The 18,626-nt window shown below is 32.0% G+C and overlaps 2 protein-coding genes across 2 annotated transcripts in view; one reads left to right on the top strand and one right to left on the bottom strand.

Moving 5' to 3' along the window:
- Window positions 1-18,626, top strand: part of ME1 (malic enzyme 1) — a 143,274-nt gene that overhangs the window by 116,596 nt on the left and 8,052 nt on the right. Inside the window, exons 8-12 of the mRNA XM_016118648.2 lie at window positions 2,082-2,179; window positions 3,903-4,016; window positions 13,770-13,875; window positions 15,247-15,389; window positions 18,033-18,206. Of these exons, the coding sequence (XP_015974134.2) occupies window positions 2,082-2,179; window positions 3,903-4,016; window positions 13,770-13,875; window positions 15,247-15,389; window positions 18,033-18,206 (635 nt within the window). The remainder of the gene's footprint in view (window positions 1-2,081; window positions 2,180-3,902; window positions 4,017-13,769; window positions 13,876-15,246; window positions 15,390-18,032; window positions 18,207-18,626) is intronic.
- On the bottom strand, window positions 7,527-8,118 carry LOC107497131 (ubiquitin-60S ribosomal protein L40-like). The gene is given in 2 exon segments (XM_016118649.2): window positions 7,527-7,874; window positions 7,876-8,118. Coding segments are annotated over 2 exon segments (471 nt in total). The 5' UTR covers window positions 7,999-8,118.

The following is an 18,626-nucleotide window of genomic DNA, read 5'->3' as shown; positions in this document are numbered from 1 at the left end:
AAAACAATTATTATTTATAATAGTTTGTTGTGAAAACTCACACTTTTGTGAAATATCAACTTGCTACATTTACTCCCTTGACTGCAATGAAATTTAAATCATAGTAGTACCAGGAAGTCAGACAAGGCAATGTACAAGAATTATGTTCAAGTTAACTTTTTAGTAATGCTAAAAACATCATTGCGATATTATTAATTCTATGAAGAGTTTAGATATTTCATTATGTCCTCAGGAAATATTATAGAATATACAATTAAATATGAGGCTCTAGTACCCAGTGTAAGTAGACTTATTTTGCCTTATTTGGGGTAAAAACATTTGAGTTTTAATACAGAATGACCTAGCATAACCATGTAAGTCACCACATTGTAGTTAGGAATTTTTGGAATATTTTATTCTGTTTATCCTTAAATGCCTAGTTTTATTTAAAATCAAAACAATAATATAAATACAGTGATTGCTAATACATTTCAAATTTGACTCTTCCACTGCTTAAATCTTGTGGTGCTGCTAGAATCTATAGAGACCCTTAAAATGATAGAATCTCAGAGAGGGAAGGGAGCTTAGAGTCCTTCAAATCCAAACTTCTGGCGAACTTACTTCAGAAGAGCCTGAGATAGAGATAGTTTGGTATACTAATTTGTGAATAACTACTTATCTAGTGACTGGATATCTATACTTCTCTAATTAAAATCCTTTTTTTTTTTCATGTGTTTAACAACTCTAATGAATATTTATATATATAAGATAAATACCATTCTAATCCTGTCATGGTATCTCTTTTATATAGATCAATCAGATTTTTAAATAGGCTTCCATTTTAAATAATCTATAGAAGAGTGGCCTTTCACAATGTACAAGTTACCACAGTTCAAAATTAATTGCAATGGTGACTCAAAATTGCAAGCATTTTATTTTTGCAATCCACATTTTGTTCTTAAAAGACATGCAAAATATGTACATGGCTTTGATAATTATAATTATCATTTATTGTGATCTTATTTTTGACTACAAAGTTCTATAAGAAAGAAACAGTCAGAAAATTGAAAAGAATAAATATACTGATGGTGAAATGTTTAATATGTCTTTGGTACTTGGCATATATAACACTTCGTCATGTGTCATTCATCAAACCTATTTTAATCTATTTTTTTTTAACCAAATAAGGTGTTTAAAGTTTAACTAGGCTTTATCACCAAGCGGAGTGATCCAGGAATCATTATAGGTAGAATGTTACTTTAGAGGAGTAAAATGTAGACACAGCTAGAAAGTACTGCATGAAGCTGCAAAGTTTTATTTCAGACATGAGCCATAAAGAAGTTGAACTATGTAATTATGTTCAAAGCAAAAGAACTACTCTGTGATCTGTGAAAGCTTATATGGAAGAGTAATAATATTTGAACTGGTGCAGCTTCTGTGACCATAGGGGAAACTTAGTTTTTATATTGAATAAATTTTACATTAATTTTGTCCAGCACCTTTGGGTTCCACCAATGATTATCATAGGTAGGCGGTCAATTAAAAAATGCAAAAACGTAAGATTTTTATTGCTATTAACTGTTAATTTTTCAAATTGAAACATTAAATGTCTAGTGTATATATCATTACCACCAACACCATTAGCAAGCACCTACTATGCGCCTACCTTGTGTAGGGAAGATTAGTAATAGATTTCAGAGCCCCAAGAGTAATTAGGTAGAAGAATCTAATAACACTTAGTACTCTTTTATCTTATATAGTACAATTATTTTACAGATAAGGAAACAAATGTACAAAATATTTTTCTAAATGAATTCGGCTAGTAAACAGGTTAAGCTGGAATCCACGTGAGAATCCAAACTCCGTGTTCTTACTCAGTGCATCACTAAATTAAGTCACAGAATCTTCCTTTCAGAAAGTTTCAAGAATATGTTATAATACCGATGTGAATAGTCTGAGAATTTCACCTCATATGCAAGCATGGGATCAGACAACCACAGTTTCCCTTTTTGTACCAGTTAACCTGTTGTATGATGATTGCAGGATAAAAGATCCTGCCAAATTCCAAACCTCAGATCGCTCAAGTTTGCTTATTGTTTCAGGAACAGCATCTGTTGCAGTCGCAGGTATCCTTGCAGCTCTTCGAATAACCAAGAACAAACTGTCTGATCAGACAATACTATTCCTAGGAGCTGGAGAGGTATCTGCCTTTTATAATACTTAAGTCCTCCTAAACTAATGAACATAGAACTCCTTTTAATTATTCATGAATTTGAAGTTTAAGGTATTCTTATAAATTTTTAGTATATTGTAACTATAGGTTTTATTGATTCACAAATTAAGTATTGAGGCATATTAATTTTTCATATGAAACTTTAGTATAGAGGTATAGAGATATTTTTCACAATTTTACATTTATAAGATTATCAAATGTTGCCAAGGTTTTTGTTATGCATATCTAAGGTAGCATGCAATAACAAAAATGTTTTTAATGTATGCTTATATATCAAAGCCTTTAAGAAATCTTAAGCTATTATAGCTGATGCTAATTTTTAGTATCCTCCAGAAAACAATAGTTTTCTTAATTTGACTCACAATTCAGTGTGCACATATATAACTATATGCAAGTTTTTAAGAAAAAATATTTTGAATTAGAGACTTATTGTGCATTATAACACACACCAAAAAAAAAAAAAAAAAAACCCAAACATTTTATATTCTTGGAAGGAGACGGCAGCAAGACAAAATTATGCTGTTTTCTGTTATCTTTTTTCTATAACTTAATTATTTGAAAGAAGAAAACTAGACTCTGGTAATAATAATTTACCCCCAGAATAGAAATTAAAATGTCAATTGAGTTCAGCTCCATGTGAGAAAACTGCCAAAATCCGTTTAGCATTATAGAATATAATAAATGGAGAACTACTATATATATTTTAAGAAACTTTAAAATTTCAAATTTAATATGATTATTAAAAATATACTGGATGAAATTGTGTGTATTGTTTTGGTTTTAATTTTACTTGTTCTTAAAATAAAACAATAGAACTTAAATGCTAGGATTATAGACATATGAAAGTATTCAGAATGTAAATAACAGATTCATTTCATATGAAAATAAAAATCAAGGCTAAATAATAGTTCATTAATATATATTTTTTTATTTTTGTGGATTGTTACTTGTGGTACTTAATTTTAGTAAACTTCTTTGAATTTCGAAAGGATTTCATTGAATGGCACAGTCCAGTTTTTAATACTCAATAGGACAGTAGTATTCATGGTTGGATAATTCAAAACTGGTACTCATTTGTCCCTGATAAGGTTTTGAAAATTTCACAGATTTTAACAAAATTTATCAAATACCAAAGAAGTTCATTTATTTAATCTTACAAGAAATTTCACAGTACTTTCTTTGTCCAAATTAAGAGGGTAAATTAATGCTTGGGAACACAGATTTCGTGTTCTCATTTTATCACCTAATTGGTCAGGTTCTCATCCAAATGACCAGGATTCCTTTTTCAAATTCAATTAGAGGAGCCTGAACCTAACAATAAACAGCATAATCCAATAAGCAAGGTTGACCAGTTCATTATTTTAAATATTTTCTTGTGGAAGCAAATCTTAATTGTATTAACGGGATTAAAGATACTGGCATTCAAAGATATTACTGGTTTATCTGTGGCTAAATAGGAAGCCACAAAGTAGTGTGGCTCTGTTATAAGAAAAGTAAATAGTTGTCATTTAGCTTAACCCAAATGTGGCAAAAATACTTCGCTCCCAGTATAAATGAATGAATATAGTTCTTTAGGTCAATAGGGCTATTTTGTATTTCCTTATTAACAAAGACAAAATGGGGTGAAATGTAACTCTTGATATTATGTGGAACAACTTGAAGACTTTTTGTTTTAATATCGCTTTCTCAGGCTGCCTTAGGGATTGCACACCTGATTGTTATGGCCATGGAAAAAGAAGGTTTACCAAAGGAGAAAGCTAGAAGAAAGATATGGTTGGTTGACTCAAAAGGATTGATAGTTAAGGTAAGAATTTGTCATTTTAACCAGAATACAAATCAACGTGTCATTCTGGATTGACCGTGTCATATAGTAATACCGATACTTTTCTGAATAAAGAAGAAAACTATGGTTCAGCTATATAATCTATCTGTGAAGTGAGTAGGCTCCTTACAACTCTGTGGGTTGTCAGTCCACTTGAATTAATTTAGTTTCCAAGTGACGAAATTTGATACTGATACAGATGAAACAGCTAGGTACAGCTCCTTTTATAAAGGGCTATCTGTCAAATTGTATACTAGCTAGAAAGAAAGGAAGGGAAAAATGAAATAGCTTCTCTTTTACCTGCTACTTTCTCTCAACCAAATTCTTGAAGGTTTGAATGGGAATTTCTGAGAAAGGCTTTAATAAACAGCCTGTTTCAGCGTTAACTTACTCGAAGTTCAGTTTCCCCAGCTTTAATAGAGATAATAGTACCTACTTCTTGGGGTTATTGTGAGAACAAAATAAAACTAGGTAAGTAATTATGTTGCTACACAGTTGTAAGGCATTATTATCTACCAACTGTGCACATCAATCACTCTTCCTTAAACTGCTAGAAAAAGTACATGTAAATCCCCTTTTTACATGAAGATGAATTTTAAAAATAACCAGTGATAAGCAAAGTCTTTGAGAATTTAAAATAGAAACAAATGCGAATATGTACAGACTTTCTGGAAAACAGTTTTATGTGTATCCAGAGCCTTTAAAAGTTTATGCTTCTCATCCAGGAGTTTCCATTCTAAGAATATATCCCATAAGATAGAGACGTGTACAGTATTTTATGTATGAAGATGTTATCACAGCATTTTTTACAGTAGTGATATATTTTATACATTAATAATAATAGTGATATACTTAGCTAAATAATGGATAATTGTGAAATAAATTTTGGAATATCCACATGAGTATAATATACAGGCTTAAAATGGTTTTCAAAGAACTATAAATAACATTAAAAGATTCATAATATAATGTTAGGTGAGGAAAGGAAAAGATTATCTTATATATAACTATTTTGTTTAAAAATTGGGTTGCATATAAAAGCCAGAGAAGGAAACATCAAATACATATCACTTTAAAACTTAAAAAAAAATCGTGCCTTTCTTTATAGTCCAAATTCTCCTAGTAATTGTATTCCTTTAAAGCTAGAAAAATGTTTGCTTTTTAAAATTAATATAGACAAATATTACCTTAAATGAAGAAAAAGTATATGCATAATTTTTATAGCAAATGAGTATCTATAAAGCAGTAAAAAGACAGCATTTTTATATCTTCTGAGAACCAAAAATCATTTTATTAATCATATTAACTTATAATTTAGTTGTTTAAAATATATAAAAAAACAAAGTTTTAGATTTCTTGACTTAAACATTTCTGTTGCTTTGTAGAGTCAGTATCATTTAACTATAAAAGTTGTATGCAGTAGTCACATAACAAATACTGTGGTCATGAAATAATATGTACTGAATGAAAACGCCTGTGGATCAGGCATTGTGTTAGACTCTAGGGACACAATAAGGCCCTTGATCTCAGGAGGCTCATAGCTTCCTGGGGAAAACTCAAGCCAGCCAGGAGTTATAATTCTACACACACATATGCAAAAGCGTTATAGAAATGTGTCCTTGATGCCAGGGATGCTCAGAGATGACGCTTCCAGTTTCACTAAAGAGAATAATAGGAATGCCGAGGAAAGTTCTGAGACATGGTGTCTTTCAGCTGAGTTTGAAAGGAAGAATTAAGAGTTTATCTGGAGCCCCCATAAACATCTTAAATTTCTTATATCCAAAACAAGAGAAGTAGAGTGGCAAGTTCACTATGAGATCCTGATTGAATTTAAAGATCATGTCTTTCAACTCTTTATATCTTTTTAGTTCTGTGTAATGTCTAGTACCTAATTAATAATAAATATTTTAATAAATGAATTAATGAATGGCCTTCTAGGCAGAAGAATAGCATTCACAAAAGAAAATATTTTGATATTAAAGACATTTATGGATTAAGTTTGAAAGGAAGCAGATGACAGGGAATGAAGGTGCTTCTAAATTCTGAAAATGAGCAACTGAAGAAATAGAAGAGGTTTGCCTCTTGTCACACTGATGGCATCATGGAGGATGGATTGAAGTGAGGAGAAAATGAGAAAAGAGTACTCATTACAAAGCTGTTGGAAAAATAGAGATAAAAATTAATTGGATCCTAAAATAAAGAATTGAATATGGGACTGAGTGAAAGAAGTTTGATTCTGTAGATATCTATGAAATAGAATTATTATCATACATAGTAACCAATTAAACATAGAAGGAAGAGTAGGATCAAGTAGAGGAAGAAATCTAGCAGGACTTCTTGGGTGTCTGGATAGTTGATGCACCCATTAGTGTAGGAAAGGAATAATAAATAGACCAGTTTAAGGGAAAGATAATGATATCAATTTTGGACATAGCAAGTTTAAAGTTCCTGTGGAGAACTCAAAACAGAGATGACCCCATGGCAGTTGGAGATATAAGATTGAGGCCCCACATAAGGGCCTAGGCTTCTGGAGATAGAGATTTGGGGATCATCAGCATGTAAATAGCTGGAGCCATGGAAAAATCTATACAAATCATGCTGTGCTTAGGGATGTAAAACATTCAAGAATCCAAAAAAAAAGGTGAAAATCTGTGATCATGGCTTTCTTTTATGATTGCTAGTGACTTTTTATGTGAAATCTTTATAAAAATACATAGATTTTAGCATTTCAAATAATTTTAACATAGACTTACAATGAAATTGTTGCCTAGACCTAATCAGTCACTCTTACTTCATGTCCTTTTCTTGGCAAAAAAAAAGAACTGCATATATTCTGCTTGCCAAGGTAAATAAAATTACATTCTAAAGGTTGTTATATATTTAATAGCTTTTGAGCTATTTAATATAAAAGAAACATTGGAAGCTTCAATTAACCACTTTTTCATTTTTAAAAAGTCAAAATTATTATATTGACTTTTTTTGTGGAACTAATCGTAGAATAACCAGTAAATTAATATAATCTTGCTTTCAAATTTACATGATATTTTTATTTGTTATCCTTTATCCTTAGTACTTTTTACAGCCTCTCCTGAGAACCATAATAATCATTTTGTTGATTTTATTAACTTGCAATATAATTGTTTATAATATGTAAAAAAATATCAAGTTTCAAATAAAAAATTTTTATTAGTCAAACTCCTTCACTCTTGAAGACATAAACCAAAAACTAAAAAGTAAATTGTAAGAGTAGCTCATTTATGGAATTATATCATCATCAGACTGTTCATTTTATGCTAACATGTTTTCTGTTTTGTTTTCATTTTCAACGTTACATCTATAGCATTTTGCATAATTTACCTCATATCCATATGTTTAACAGAATGAGTTTATACTATAAATATATTTTAAATAATTCATCAATATCAGTAAGGTTGATTAAAATTATTTGTTCCCTTATAATATTTAAATATCTTAGGTTTTTTTTTTTTTTTTTCAATGAAAGGGAAACTTTGTTGAGGCCCCCAGGCCAAGGAGTTTGGGCAGGTGGCTACCCTGTGGGCTGAGGAGGTCATGGAAGGCCCTTATTTGACCTTCTTCTTGGAGTGTAGGTGTTGACATGGCCACACTTTTTGCAGAAGCTGACAGCACGGGGATGCAGGCAGGCGTAACACTTGCGACAGCTCGTCTTGTTGCCGTTGTACTTCTGGGCAAGCTAGCGGAGGGAGGGCTAGATGATGCCACCCCCAGACAAAACACCAAGTGCAGGGTAGACTCTTTCTGGGTATTGTAGTCCGAGAGAGTACAGTTGTCCTCCAGCTGTTTGCCTGCAAAAATCAGACACCTGCTGGTCAGGTGGGATGCCTTCCTTGTCTCGGATTTTAGCTTTGACGTTATCAGTGGTGTTACTGGGCTCGACCTCATGTGTAATAGTCTTGCCCATCAGTGTCTTCATGAAGATCTGCATCTCTGCGTTTGCTGGGGAGACTGCTTGGCCGCCTAGTCGAAGAGAAAGAGCTTTAGTTTAGTATTTTATAGCAGGAAAAATTGACATCTATGTAACCAACTAATATTAATACATTTTAATATGAACAAGCTGATATTTGGTTTAAAAGAAATCCTCCCAAAATGAACATTAGAGGGAGAGTAAATACAATAAAGAAGGGATGAAAAAGGAACATTGCCAGCATGAATAGTATTTGCATTTCACGATGATGATTTGGAATGTGAAGCCACAAAACAAACCAATGCAGACTTAATGTTTTATATAAGTAAATACATTCTTGCACTAATAAACCAAATCAATGCTAAGACAGAAAATTCAAAATAAAAAGTAGAGTATTTAATGGATATCATAAAGAATTGACTTCATTTAACCAGAGTAATACTATAGAATTTTGTTTCTATTTTTTATTTTGTTCTGTTTTAAATTATTTTATTTAAATTTTGTTTTGCTTTATAGTTAAATGTTTCTATAGAAAGAGTTAGTGAATAAAAGTATTTTATATGTTGTAAAAGTAGTTTTGACAACATTTTTATTTCCTTCCTGAGAGCTTAATATTTAGGTGTTAGACTTAAAACTCCATGCTGTATAAAAAAAGTTTTCAAAGTTTTCCTTTTCTCTGGGATATTATCAGAGTTTCAGCCAGTGATGCTATCACCATCTCGATTGATGGTTAATACATTTCGTACACTGTGGTTTAAAAAAAGATTTTTAACTACTAAGAGACTTTGAAACTTGGTGAAAAGTATCTGGCTTGATTTTTTTCCTCCCTCTTTTCCATTTCATATAGAGTATGATCAATGTATATGTATGTATTAAAAAGAGCAGAGAGAGAAGATTATGAACATGAGTTTTTTTAGACAGAAAATTATGGATATTGATTCTTAACAACATGAAATTAAATATTGCTGGGGTTGACCACTTATTATCTTTAACTATGATGTCCTCTACCCCTTGTTATGCTCTAACATGGTAAATACTTTTGTCATATTATTTATCTTTTAATCTATACTGAGGTAAAACACAGCTCTGAGCTCTTTAACAAGCTCACCTGCCTGCATCTCAAGTATTATAGTGAAATGTTTCTGACAGTGCTCTAGATAGGCTCTGTCTACAGATCCGAAGAAGGGCCAGATTCAACTCTGATAAACTAATGACATACCAAAAAAAGAAAAACAAGTCAGTAAAATGGGGCAAGTTGTCCAAGCAGCCATGGATTCAAGGTAGGCACTTATGAAAGAGTTCTAGTCTCTGTGTATGTAAAGAGATACAGATTTATTATTGGAAATCCGGCAATCTATAATTTATTTTTTATACCTCTCCTGGAATGCTAACTCAAAATCTTGAGACTCTTTACCACCTATCCTTTCATGCCCATTAGAACATATGTGCTTTTAAAAAGGTAGTAATTCATTATTGGTTGTATCTTATATCCTGTACTAAGAATCAAAACAAAATAAGGGGATGCAGAGATTAAAGACATAGCATTCAAAAGAAATTCTTAGCTATTCAAAATATACTTGGTGTACTTAGAGACGTGTATAAAAAAGAAACATTTTAGAATTTAGGATTTCTGAGATAAGAAGTGCCCATAAACACTTTGCCAAAAGATAGCAGAATGCATTTCAGCAAGGGATCCTGGAAAGGGGGCATGAAGGAAAAGCAAATTTATATCCGTATCCAACCGAATTGATTAGCATAAAGAATGTGTATTCCAAATTAGCTTTTGAAAAAAAGGAGAAAAATGAGCCATTGATATGTAAAATAGAAGTCCAAATATATAAAAAGTTACATTAATATTACCAGATCTAGAAAAGGTCACATTCCAATAGTTTTTAATGTAAACCAGATCATCATATCAACTTTGAAAATGGTATAGAAAATACTTAGGAGACTTTTTTTTTTGTCTTTTGATTCTTCTGTTTTTGGCAAATAAAGCCCTTCAGTCATGCTAGTACTACCATGTCATGATTTCTGGCCTTCTTTCAGTATTCTTTCAGCATTCCTAAGTCGCCACCAAGAGTCAGGCCTTTGGGGGTGAAGCTGTAGGTAATTTATATTTCTTACTAGATGGATGTCTTCTGGCCAAGTTCTGGCTTCAGTGGGTAGGAGCTGCCAGTGCTGTTATGATAACTGATAAAGTAAGATGTTCACTTAAAAGCATACATTTTATCCTTTCAGACAATGTTTATCTTCTTTATGATTTTCTTCTCATTCCAGGAAATTTAGAGGGTTTAATCCACATTACATATTTTTCATTATATTTTAGGTTGTCAGCCAAAAAGCAGTACTCGAAATCTGTGATTGCTAATTTACATTATTCTGTAGCTTTCCTTCTTTAGAAATCATGATTTTATTATATTTTTTTGAAAACATGTCACATATAGTTGTAAAATGTGTCTGGGAAGACCTTTAGTACAGTGATTTTCAAAACTGATTGATGATTCTAATTACCTGGAAAGCTTAAAAAAAAATACACACAGATTTCAGGGCCTCATCTTGGAATTGAATTAGAATCTCTGGATGCAGGGCTCAGGAATTTATTTTTCTTCAAATTGAGTCTGGTGCTCACTAGCTTTGGAAATCACACATCAGGCTCATTTTTATCAGCACTGCCATCATCACCAATCCAAACCACTTTTTTAGATGGAGAAACCAAAATTCTTGGGCATATCAAAGTAATTGCCCAAGAACATGAGAATGAAAGAGCTATCCTGAGCCTTAGTCCCATGTTGGGTCTCCAACATTTGTAGATGTTGTCTGGATCTAACTGGGGAGCTTTACATTTCTGAATGGCATTAAAAGTTCTCAGAAGTAATATTTACTTGCTGTTAACTATTAGAATGCATTTCGCTGCTATTGTTTTATTCATCTCCCTAGCCAACAAAAATCACAAACTAATGATATGTTGATGACAATCGACAGTTATGAGGACAACACTGTAAAATACAGCTGACCCTAGGATTAGGAGCACCAACCCCTGCGCAGTTGAAAATCTAAGTGTAACTTTTGACTCCCCCCAAAATTAGTTGTCCCTTGATATCCATGGGTTGTTAGTTTCAGGAACCCCATGGATACCAAACTAAACGGATGTTCAAGTCCCTATATAAAAAGGCCGTAGAGCAATGCATACAGTTGGTCCTCTACATCCATGGACTCCTAGCTGTGGGCTATAAACAGTATGGGTATTTATTGAAAGAAATTCTCATGTAAGTGGACCAACGCAGTTCAAACCCATGTTGTTCAAAGGTAAACTGGTATGTTTAGAATTTTTTAAATCTGCTGTTCTGAATAATTTGGAACACTGCACACAGGAAAATATTTTCATTCATTGAATTAAGAAAATGAAAAATATGTCTCTCTCACTTTCATTCAGATTATTCAACATCTTTTAAATTTATTTCATGTTATGGATTTGTAGGTTCACATTCAGTATAAACAGACTAGATCCTCTTACTTATATGTTGCTTGTAGCAACAGTACAGTTCATATTGTACCTCTTGGAATTTGGTTATTTTAGTTGATAATAAAATCATTTGTGCTTGTTATATTTGCTCATGGGGAGGATACTTCTTGGTAATGAAGAATTTCCATTTTTATGGAGATCATATTTTGAACTGTATACCAGAAGCAGTTACGGTACACTATTTTCACTGTCATGTGGTTTTTCAGTAGTTGAATAGTCAAGAAGCAGTTGTCTCTCAGACAGGGAACGTCCAGATGCTTTCAGGAAGCCTTTACTGTCACCTCCTAATTCTATTTTATGCTGCGGGCCATGCTGTCTGTTTTACTGTAGATTGTGTGGAATCTTATTGTTTGGTGAACCTAAGCATTTTTTTAAATAAATTGGTGGCATATTTCCTCTTAATATTAATTTTAGTATTTTCTATTCCTATTCTGTTAATATTCTTAAAAATCTTATGAATGTTCTGTTCTTTTACAATTCTTTCAGTGGGGTTCCTGTTTTCCATCTCAAAGTAAGCCACTAGTAAAGATTAATTATAATATTTTACTATTATTGAAGAAAACATGATACTAGAATGCATTAGTCTAACATTAAAAGCGTGCTCTAGGAAGTATGGTAATTCCTTGACCATATTCAACGTTGGTTATTCATTTGATGGAGATGGAGTATTGTCTTTAGTTCTGTGGTATTTAAAGGGTGACAAGAGAATCTGAGAGTTCAGAGTCGAGATACTTCATTGATTATTGGGAAGAAAGGTGGGTCCAGTTAGCACAGATTAAAGGCATTGTGGGTCCTCACTTGGAAAAAGAGACAGTGTGATTATCTGTTTTCAGATGCAAATGATTATTCAGGGGGAGTGGTGCAAGTTTAAACAAAAAAATAATTGTATTAAATTTCAGTAAACAGGTTGAAAATTTTAAAAAGCTTTAAATATAGAAAAATGCTAGAATTTACATTACTATGAATTTTTAAAAATTGTATGAACACTTTTACTTGATTTTAATAGTTTGATCACTGGTTTTCCTGGAAGATAAGGATTTATGAAGGCAAAGTCTCCTCCTGATTGTGTCTGTGCTATTTTAAGATATCTGAAATGAAAAGTCTGCTAGTCTAAATATATGAATTATGATTTATTTCTTCTTCACAATAATTTTAATTACAACTACATTGAGCTCTTGTTGGACTCAGACATAGTCCTAAGTGCTTTAGATGTATTATTTAATTCAATTCACAAACAACCTGATGAGGTAGAAATTTTTGTTGTTCTTATTTATAGATGAAACAAGTACAAAGAGGTTCATATATTTCAAGTTATCAATAATTCACGTGTCTTACTCTTCAAAACAAAATAATAACCATTTTAGCAATAAAACTGTACTATCTTTAAGAGTAACAATTTGTAAAAAATCTGTCATACTATTTGTAAAGCTTTTTCTCTAGGGCTGTACTGTGTGTATTATTGGAAAGACTGAGTTCTAGTATCTGCCTTGGGCAAGTCACTTAACATCTCAGAACTGTTTTCTCATGCAAAATGACTCTTAATTTTACTTGCCCTACTTTTCGAAATTGTTGAGGAGATCAAGTAAAATATGTGAAAACAACTTATAAATCATAAAGCACTTCATATGTATATACCATATAAAGTTAGGCAAGGATTTATTATATAATCAAAATTTTAAAAATTTGCAACTAAAATGTTATAATTAGATGTTTACTAGATAACACATGGCACATTAGTAATCAGAACATTAAAATAAAAATGTAAAGCTAATAGTTATTCAGAAAATGTATATCAAACTGTGATACAAATATGGCATCAGTTTCCCCTCTTAATGGTACACAAATTGGCAGTGCTGCAGCTGAAGCCAACTCTGCATTCTAAGACACTGCTGTATTATGCTGTATTAATACAAATAATGTTTAGTAAACAATATCTTTATTTAAACAACATTTTGTATTACCATTTGTTAATGCCAGTATTTTACAAATATCTGTAGAATTTAGATTTTAATATTAAATAATAAATGAGGGAAAGAATTTATTTTGTTCACTATTGTACCTCCAATTCCTAGAACATTTTCTGAGACATAAATATTTGTTAAAAGAATGCATGAGATAATACTCTCATAACTGGAGAAGAGACTTTAAGAACAGCTGTAATACATAAAAATGTTAAGTATAAATTCTGGTAATATGGGTAATATTTCAAAATTTATTGACTCGCATATTTTTGGTAGATTTATCATTTCTTTATATTTGCTTTACCTAGGGACGTAGTGCCTTAACAAAAGAGAAAGGAGAATTTGCCCATGAACATAAAGAAATGAAGAACCTAGAAGACATTGTTAAAGAAATAAAACCAACTGCTCTCATAGGTAAACTACTTCTCATCCCAACCTCACATTTACCTGATTAATATTTGACTACTGAGTTTTGAGGCTTAATTTAGCTTTTTGAAATTCTAACCTTTGGAACTGACAAAATTACACATTCACTGAAGCAACAGTACCCCATAGACACCTAGAATTGTAAATTCGTGCTATCTTTATCTTACTGATCAAAGCTGAAGTGTATGGTCCCCTCTGCCAACTCTGTCAACCTGTTAATACCTGGCATATTCAGCATTTTTCCAAGCTTGATTACGCCAGATAGTCAGTGGCTCTCAAATGGAAGTGATTTTGCTCATCACCTCCCCCTCCCCCGCCCCCCCTCCCGCCCCAGGAAACATTTGGCAATGTCTGGAGACATTTTTCTTGTCACAGTTGGGAGTAGAGCAGGTCAGGGCTACTGAGATTTAGTGAGTAGAGACTAAGGATGCTGCTAAACATCCTAGTGCACAGGAAAGCCCTCCACTGCCCGCCACAAAAAGGAATTATTCTACCCTTAATGTTAATAGTTCCATGGTTGAGATACAATGAACTAGACCCTCCTTGAAGACAGGGGCCACACTGCACATATCTTTATATTGCTTATAGTACTTTACACAGCAGCTTACATATAGCATGTGCACCATAAAATGTTTATTCTGGTCAAGTTTAATGTGGTTGAAAAAAAAGAAAGTCATGAAACTTTATCTCTTGTGTGTATATAATGTCAGCTCTTATTTTGTATCTTACTCTATTCCTTGAAGCTCTTGTGAAACAAATGACAATATTGAGAATGATGATGATAACCATAATGAAAACAAAAACTCTATGACAGGAACTGTAGTAAACCTTTATTTATTTATTTTTTTAACAGAATATGTTCTATCAGGAATCTTTCATTTTTTTCATTTTCATTATACAGATTGCTTTATTCTTCTGTTAAAATCCTTTTAATATATCATAGTTCAATTTTAAATTGAATTGAATGATTGTCTTAAATGTTAACAGTGGTTTATAAAACAAAATTAATTACCTTATAGCCATAGAGACTGAAATATACTGATTCTTTTCTAGACAGATAATATATATTGGACACATTTTAATTTCCTGTTATAAATGCCTGTAATTAAAATTTCTAGTGGTTGGCCACCAGCTCAATGTATTTTGAGTCAAATGTTATATCTGTGATTTTTAAGTAAATACTTACAGATTTGTAACCCTAAAGATTGTTGGCATTAACAAACTTATCTTTTTTGTCACTTTAATACAGATATTCCATATTTTCTTTAGGGTCTATTAGAAAATGACCTGACATCTCAATGTTTTTTGGGCATGGGCTTCTTGATAGTCCTATTCACTGGTTTCTCATTTCTGCATTAGGAGTTGCTGCAATTGGTGGTGCATTCTCAGAACAAGTCCTCAAAGAAATGGCTGCCCTCAATGAACGGCCTATTATTTTTGCTTTGAGTAATCCAACCAGCAAAGCAGAATGTACTGCAGAGCAGTGCTATAAACTAACCAAGGTAAAGAAAATGTATAACTGATATTTTAATGATCAAATTTTGATTCTTTATAAGCCCCAAATTTCCAAGGTGCTTATTAACTTTTAAAAATTATACAATCAAGATTGAAAGAAAATGAATAGGTCAGAAAAGATAAGAAATATTTCCTTTTCTAGCATGTTATAAAAATATTCTTTTTTTTTAAACAAAATAAACTTTATGATTTATTGATAATTTTTCTCAAGTGATTTGGAAGTATTTTAGATTTAAACAAAAGTTAGAAAGGAAAAGGCTTGATTCTAGATGCTTATTAAAATAATTTTTAACTAGCTATTCACAAACATTAAAGTACACAGTATAAAACCCACAATTTTATTTTTGCTTTGCTAAATCCTGGCTTTGGATTTTGATGCCATGGGTGGAGCATTTGGGCAGCTGTTTTGACATCCAGCCGAGCTGGGATAAGAGCCCTCAAAACTTCGATACTTTACTATATTCAAAAAAGTGACTTATTTATGCTATGTTTATATTAATATATATTTGACTGACGTGTTGACAAGAGCCTTTTTTTCCCTTCAAAGACTTGAAAATGTCGTGACAACAAAGTAGTGGTTGAGTCATACAGATCTAACACCCTTATTTTAGAAATAAATTCAAAATGAGCTAGCTAAGGTAAATATGCAAAATTATGTTGCTGTGCACAAATCAGAGCTCGATGGCTCTACTTAATTAATATTATATACTTAAAAACTTATTACTAGAATTAATGAAATTTTGGCAAGGAGCTACTCTGATGGCTTCAGTGTCCTCAATAATTTAAATTTTTGTCTCATTTGTAGATTGGGGAATTTGCCTCATCAGTAGTCCTTAAATTCTTAAAGGAGGGGGGAAAAAACCTCTGAACAATAATAAAATTTTAGCATGATACATTGTATATAGTAGCACATAATAAAGGATTGTTGATGTAATTGTTTTGTTTTTTTTATATCTCAGTAGGCCTCGAGAGTTAATAGACATAAACAAAATTAGCTAAATTTATATCGTCATGTTTTTTGAGTTTGATCGCACCTGATATAAATGGCCTAAACTCTTTTTATGTTCTTATATATAAAATGAAAGTCATTTTGAGGCTGAAAATTTAAACACTGATTCAGCTAAAGGGTTACAAAACAAGAAAAGGTCTACCTGTTATTGGATTTGAATATCTGTTGCTATCGGCACAGGAGAAAAGTCATTAGGAAAGGTTAAAAATACAAAATACAAAAAAAAAATTATTGAACTATGAAAAACTATAATTTATCAAAAATGATATGGAGAGATTTCCTTCCCCGGGTTAACAATTCATGTATATAAGAGTATTTAATACCATTTCTCCATAAAATAAGATGAATATAGAACAAAAAGTTAGGAGGAGTGGGAATGAAGGAGCAGAGGGAGATTAATAAGCATAGATATAATGTGCAGTTCTCTTTCTCAAAGATAAATTTTTAAAGGTACATGTATGTATCAAATAAATATACATATATATTGAATATATATTAAATAATAAATATATTAAATAATAATTTAGTTACATTAGAAAGTTGCTTGTAATGAAACACTTTATCTGCTAAACAGAGCAGAAGGTCTCAGACTTGTCCAAAAATAAAATCTAATTTTATGCAAAACATAACAGTGTCTTATAGACACCTAGATGAAAATTTTAATTTTTTCTCATGTTTTTATTTTTTTATATTTTGAATAAGGTTGAAGCACATTATACAGTTTTACCTTTATAAAAATGTATTTTGTGACATTTGTTAAAAATGAATAAGTTTATATTGTTAATATCATAATGGATTTAGAGTCTAGATGTAAGAGGGTGAAAGTTATAACCCGTCTATCATCATTGAAACTATGCTTTGGGGATTTAGTGCTGACTTTTAAAACGCATTTCTTAGATTGCTATGCTTTATTTGTTGAGGGTTTCCTGTTCCTATTTTAGAAGCCCTCAGCGCTCCTAACTATCTCAACCCTCACCCTCCCTGATCAGACACATGCTTCCCTTTCGATCAACAGTAATGGAAGGCAGCACCTAACAGGCCCTACGTTAATGCCACCTTTAAGACTAGGAAAAAATGAAGACAGTTTCTGATAATTATTGATAATTTAATCATCTTATTTTCTAATCCCGCTTTACTGAGTTTGTTTCCTACATCATTCTCCATATAATTCTTTGCAATATAGAAATATATAAAATTTGTTCCTGTGACTGCATTGAAATGTGTGAAATGTGTTGATTTCCAAACTCTACCCTAAAATGCCATTCTTTCTAATACTCTAATATTAACTTATCCCTTTTATTTTCAGAAGGCTATAATTGGAAGCCTGTATAGAAACAGATGATAGGCCTATAGGTTGGACCACTGCAGAGAATAGAGTGGTGGTCTTGAGGTGTCCTGTGCTTTGCACACTTCTCTTAGTAAGATAGAGAGTAAGATAGAGAAGAGTGACAACTACCCACTCCAGAACTTATTACCAACATGAAAAAAGCTTGCTGAGACTTATTAGAGAGTTAACGAAAATTTAGACTTCTTTTTCAATACTCGTATGGGTTAGTTCTGCTACAATACATTCATTTAAAGATATCGTACTTCGTTTTAAAATTGTGTGTCTGTGTTGCAGGGACGTGCAATTTTTGCCAGTGGCAGTCCTTTTGATCCAGTCACTCTTCCGAATGGACGGACCTTATATCCTGGCCAAGGCAACAATTCCTACGTGTTTCCTGGAGTTGCTCTTGGTGTTGTGGCATGTGGATTGAGACATATCACGGATAAAATCTTTCTCACTACCGCTGAGGTATTGTAATATACTCTAAGTTTGCCAAGGTTATAAAATACCAAATTAGCTCAGTGTAGGTTGTCTAATGTTTTCTTTATCTAGCATCTCAGCGCACTCCCTAGAAGATATAGCTGAAGAAGAGAAAATATTTTTCAGTGGAGAAGAAGGGGTGGGTAGCAGGTTCATATTGAGTCACAAATAAGAAGATTATTCTTCAGTAGCCAGTGTTATGATTTATTAAAAGGAACCTTTTTTCCCCCATCTTTACACTTCCAATCCAATTCTGTGACAGTAATGAGACAAAAATTTTGTTTCCAATTCATAGATTAAGTGGTAAATATTTCTTCATTTAGAACCTTCCTAAATAATGGCATTTCAAAGATTCAAAATAAAAGCCTGATTTGGTATATTGAAGAAGTATTTATCATACAGGTTTAG

This window comes from Rousettus aegyptiacus, unplaced genomic scaffold, assembly GCF_014176215.1.
Source record: "Rousettus aegyptiacus isolate mRouAeg1 unplaced genomic scaffold, mRouAeg1.p scaffold_m13_p_1, whole genome shotgun sequence".
NCBI lineage: Eukaryota > Metazoa > Chordata > Mammalia > Chiroptera > Pteropodidae > Rousettus > Rousettus aegyptiacus.
Note: the sequence above shows the minus strand (reverse complement) of the source record. Positions and strands in the feature narration are given on the sequence as shown.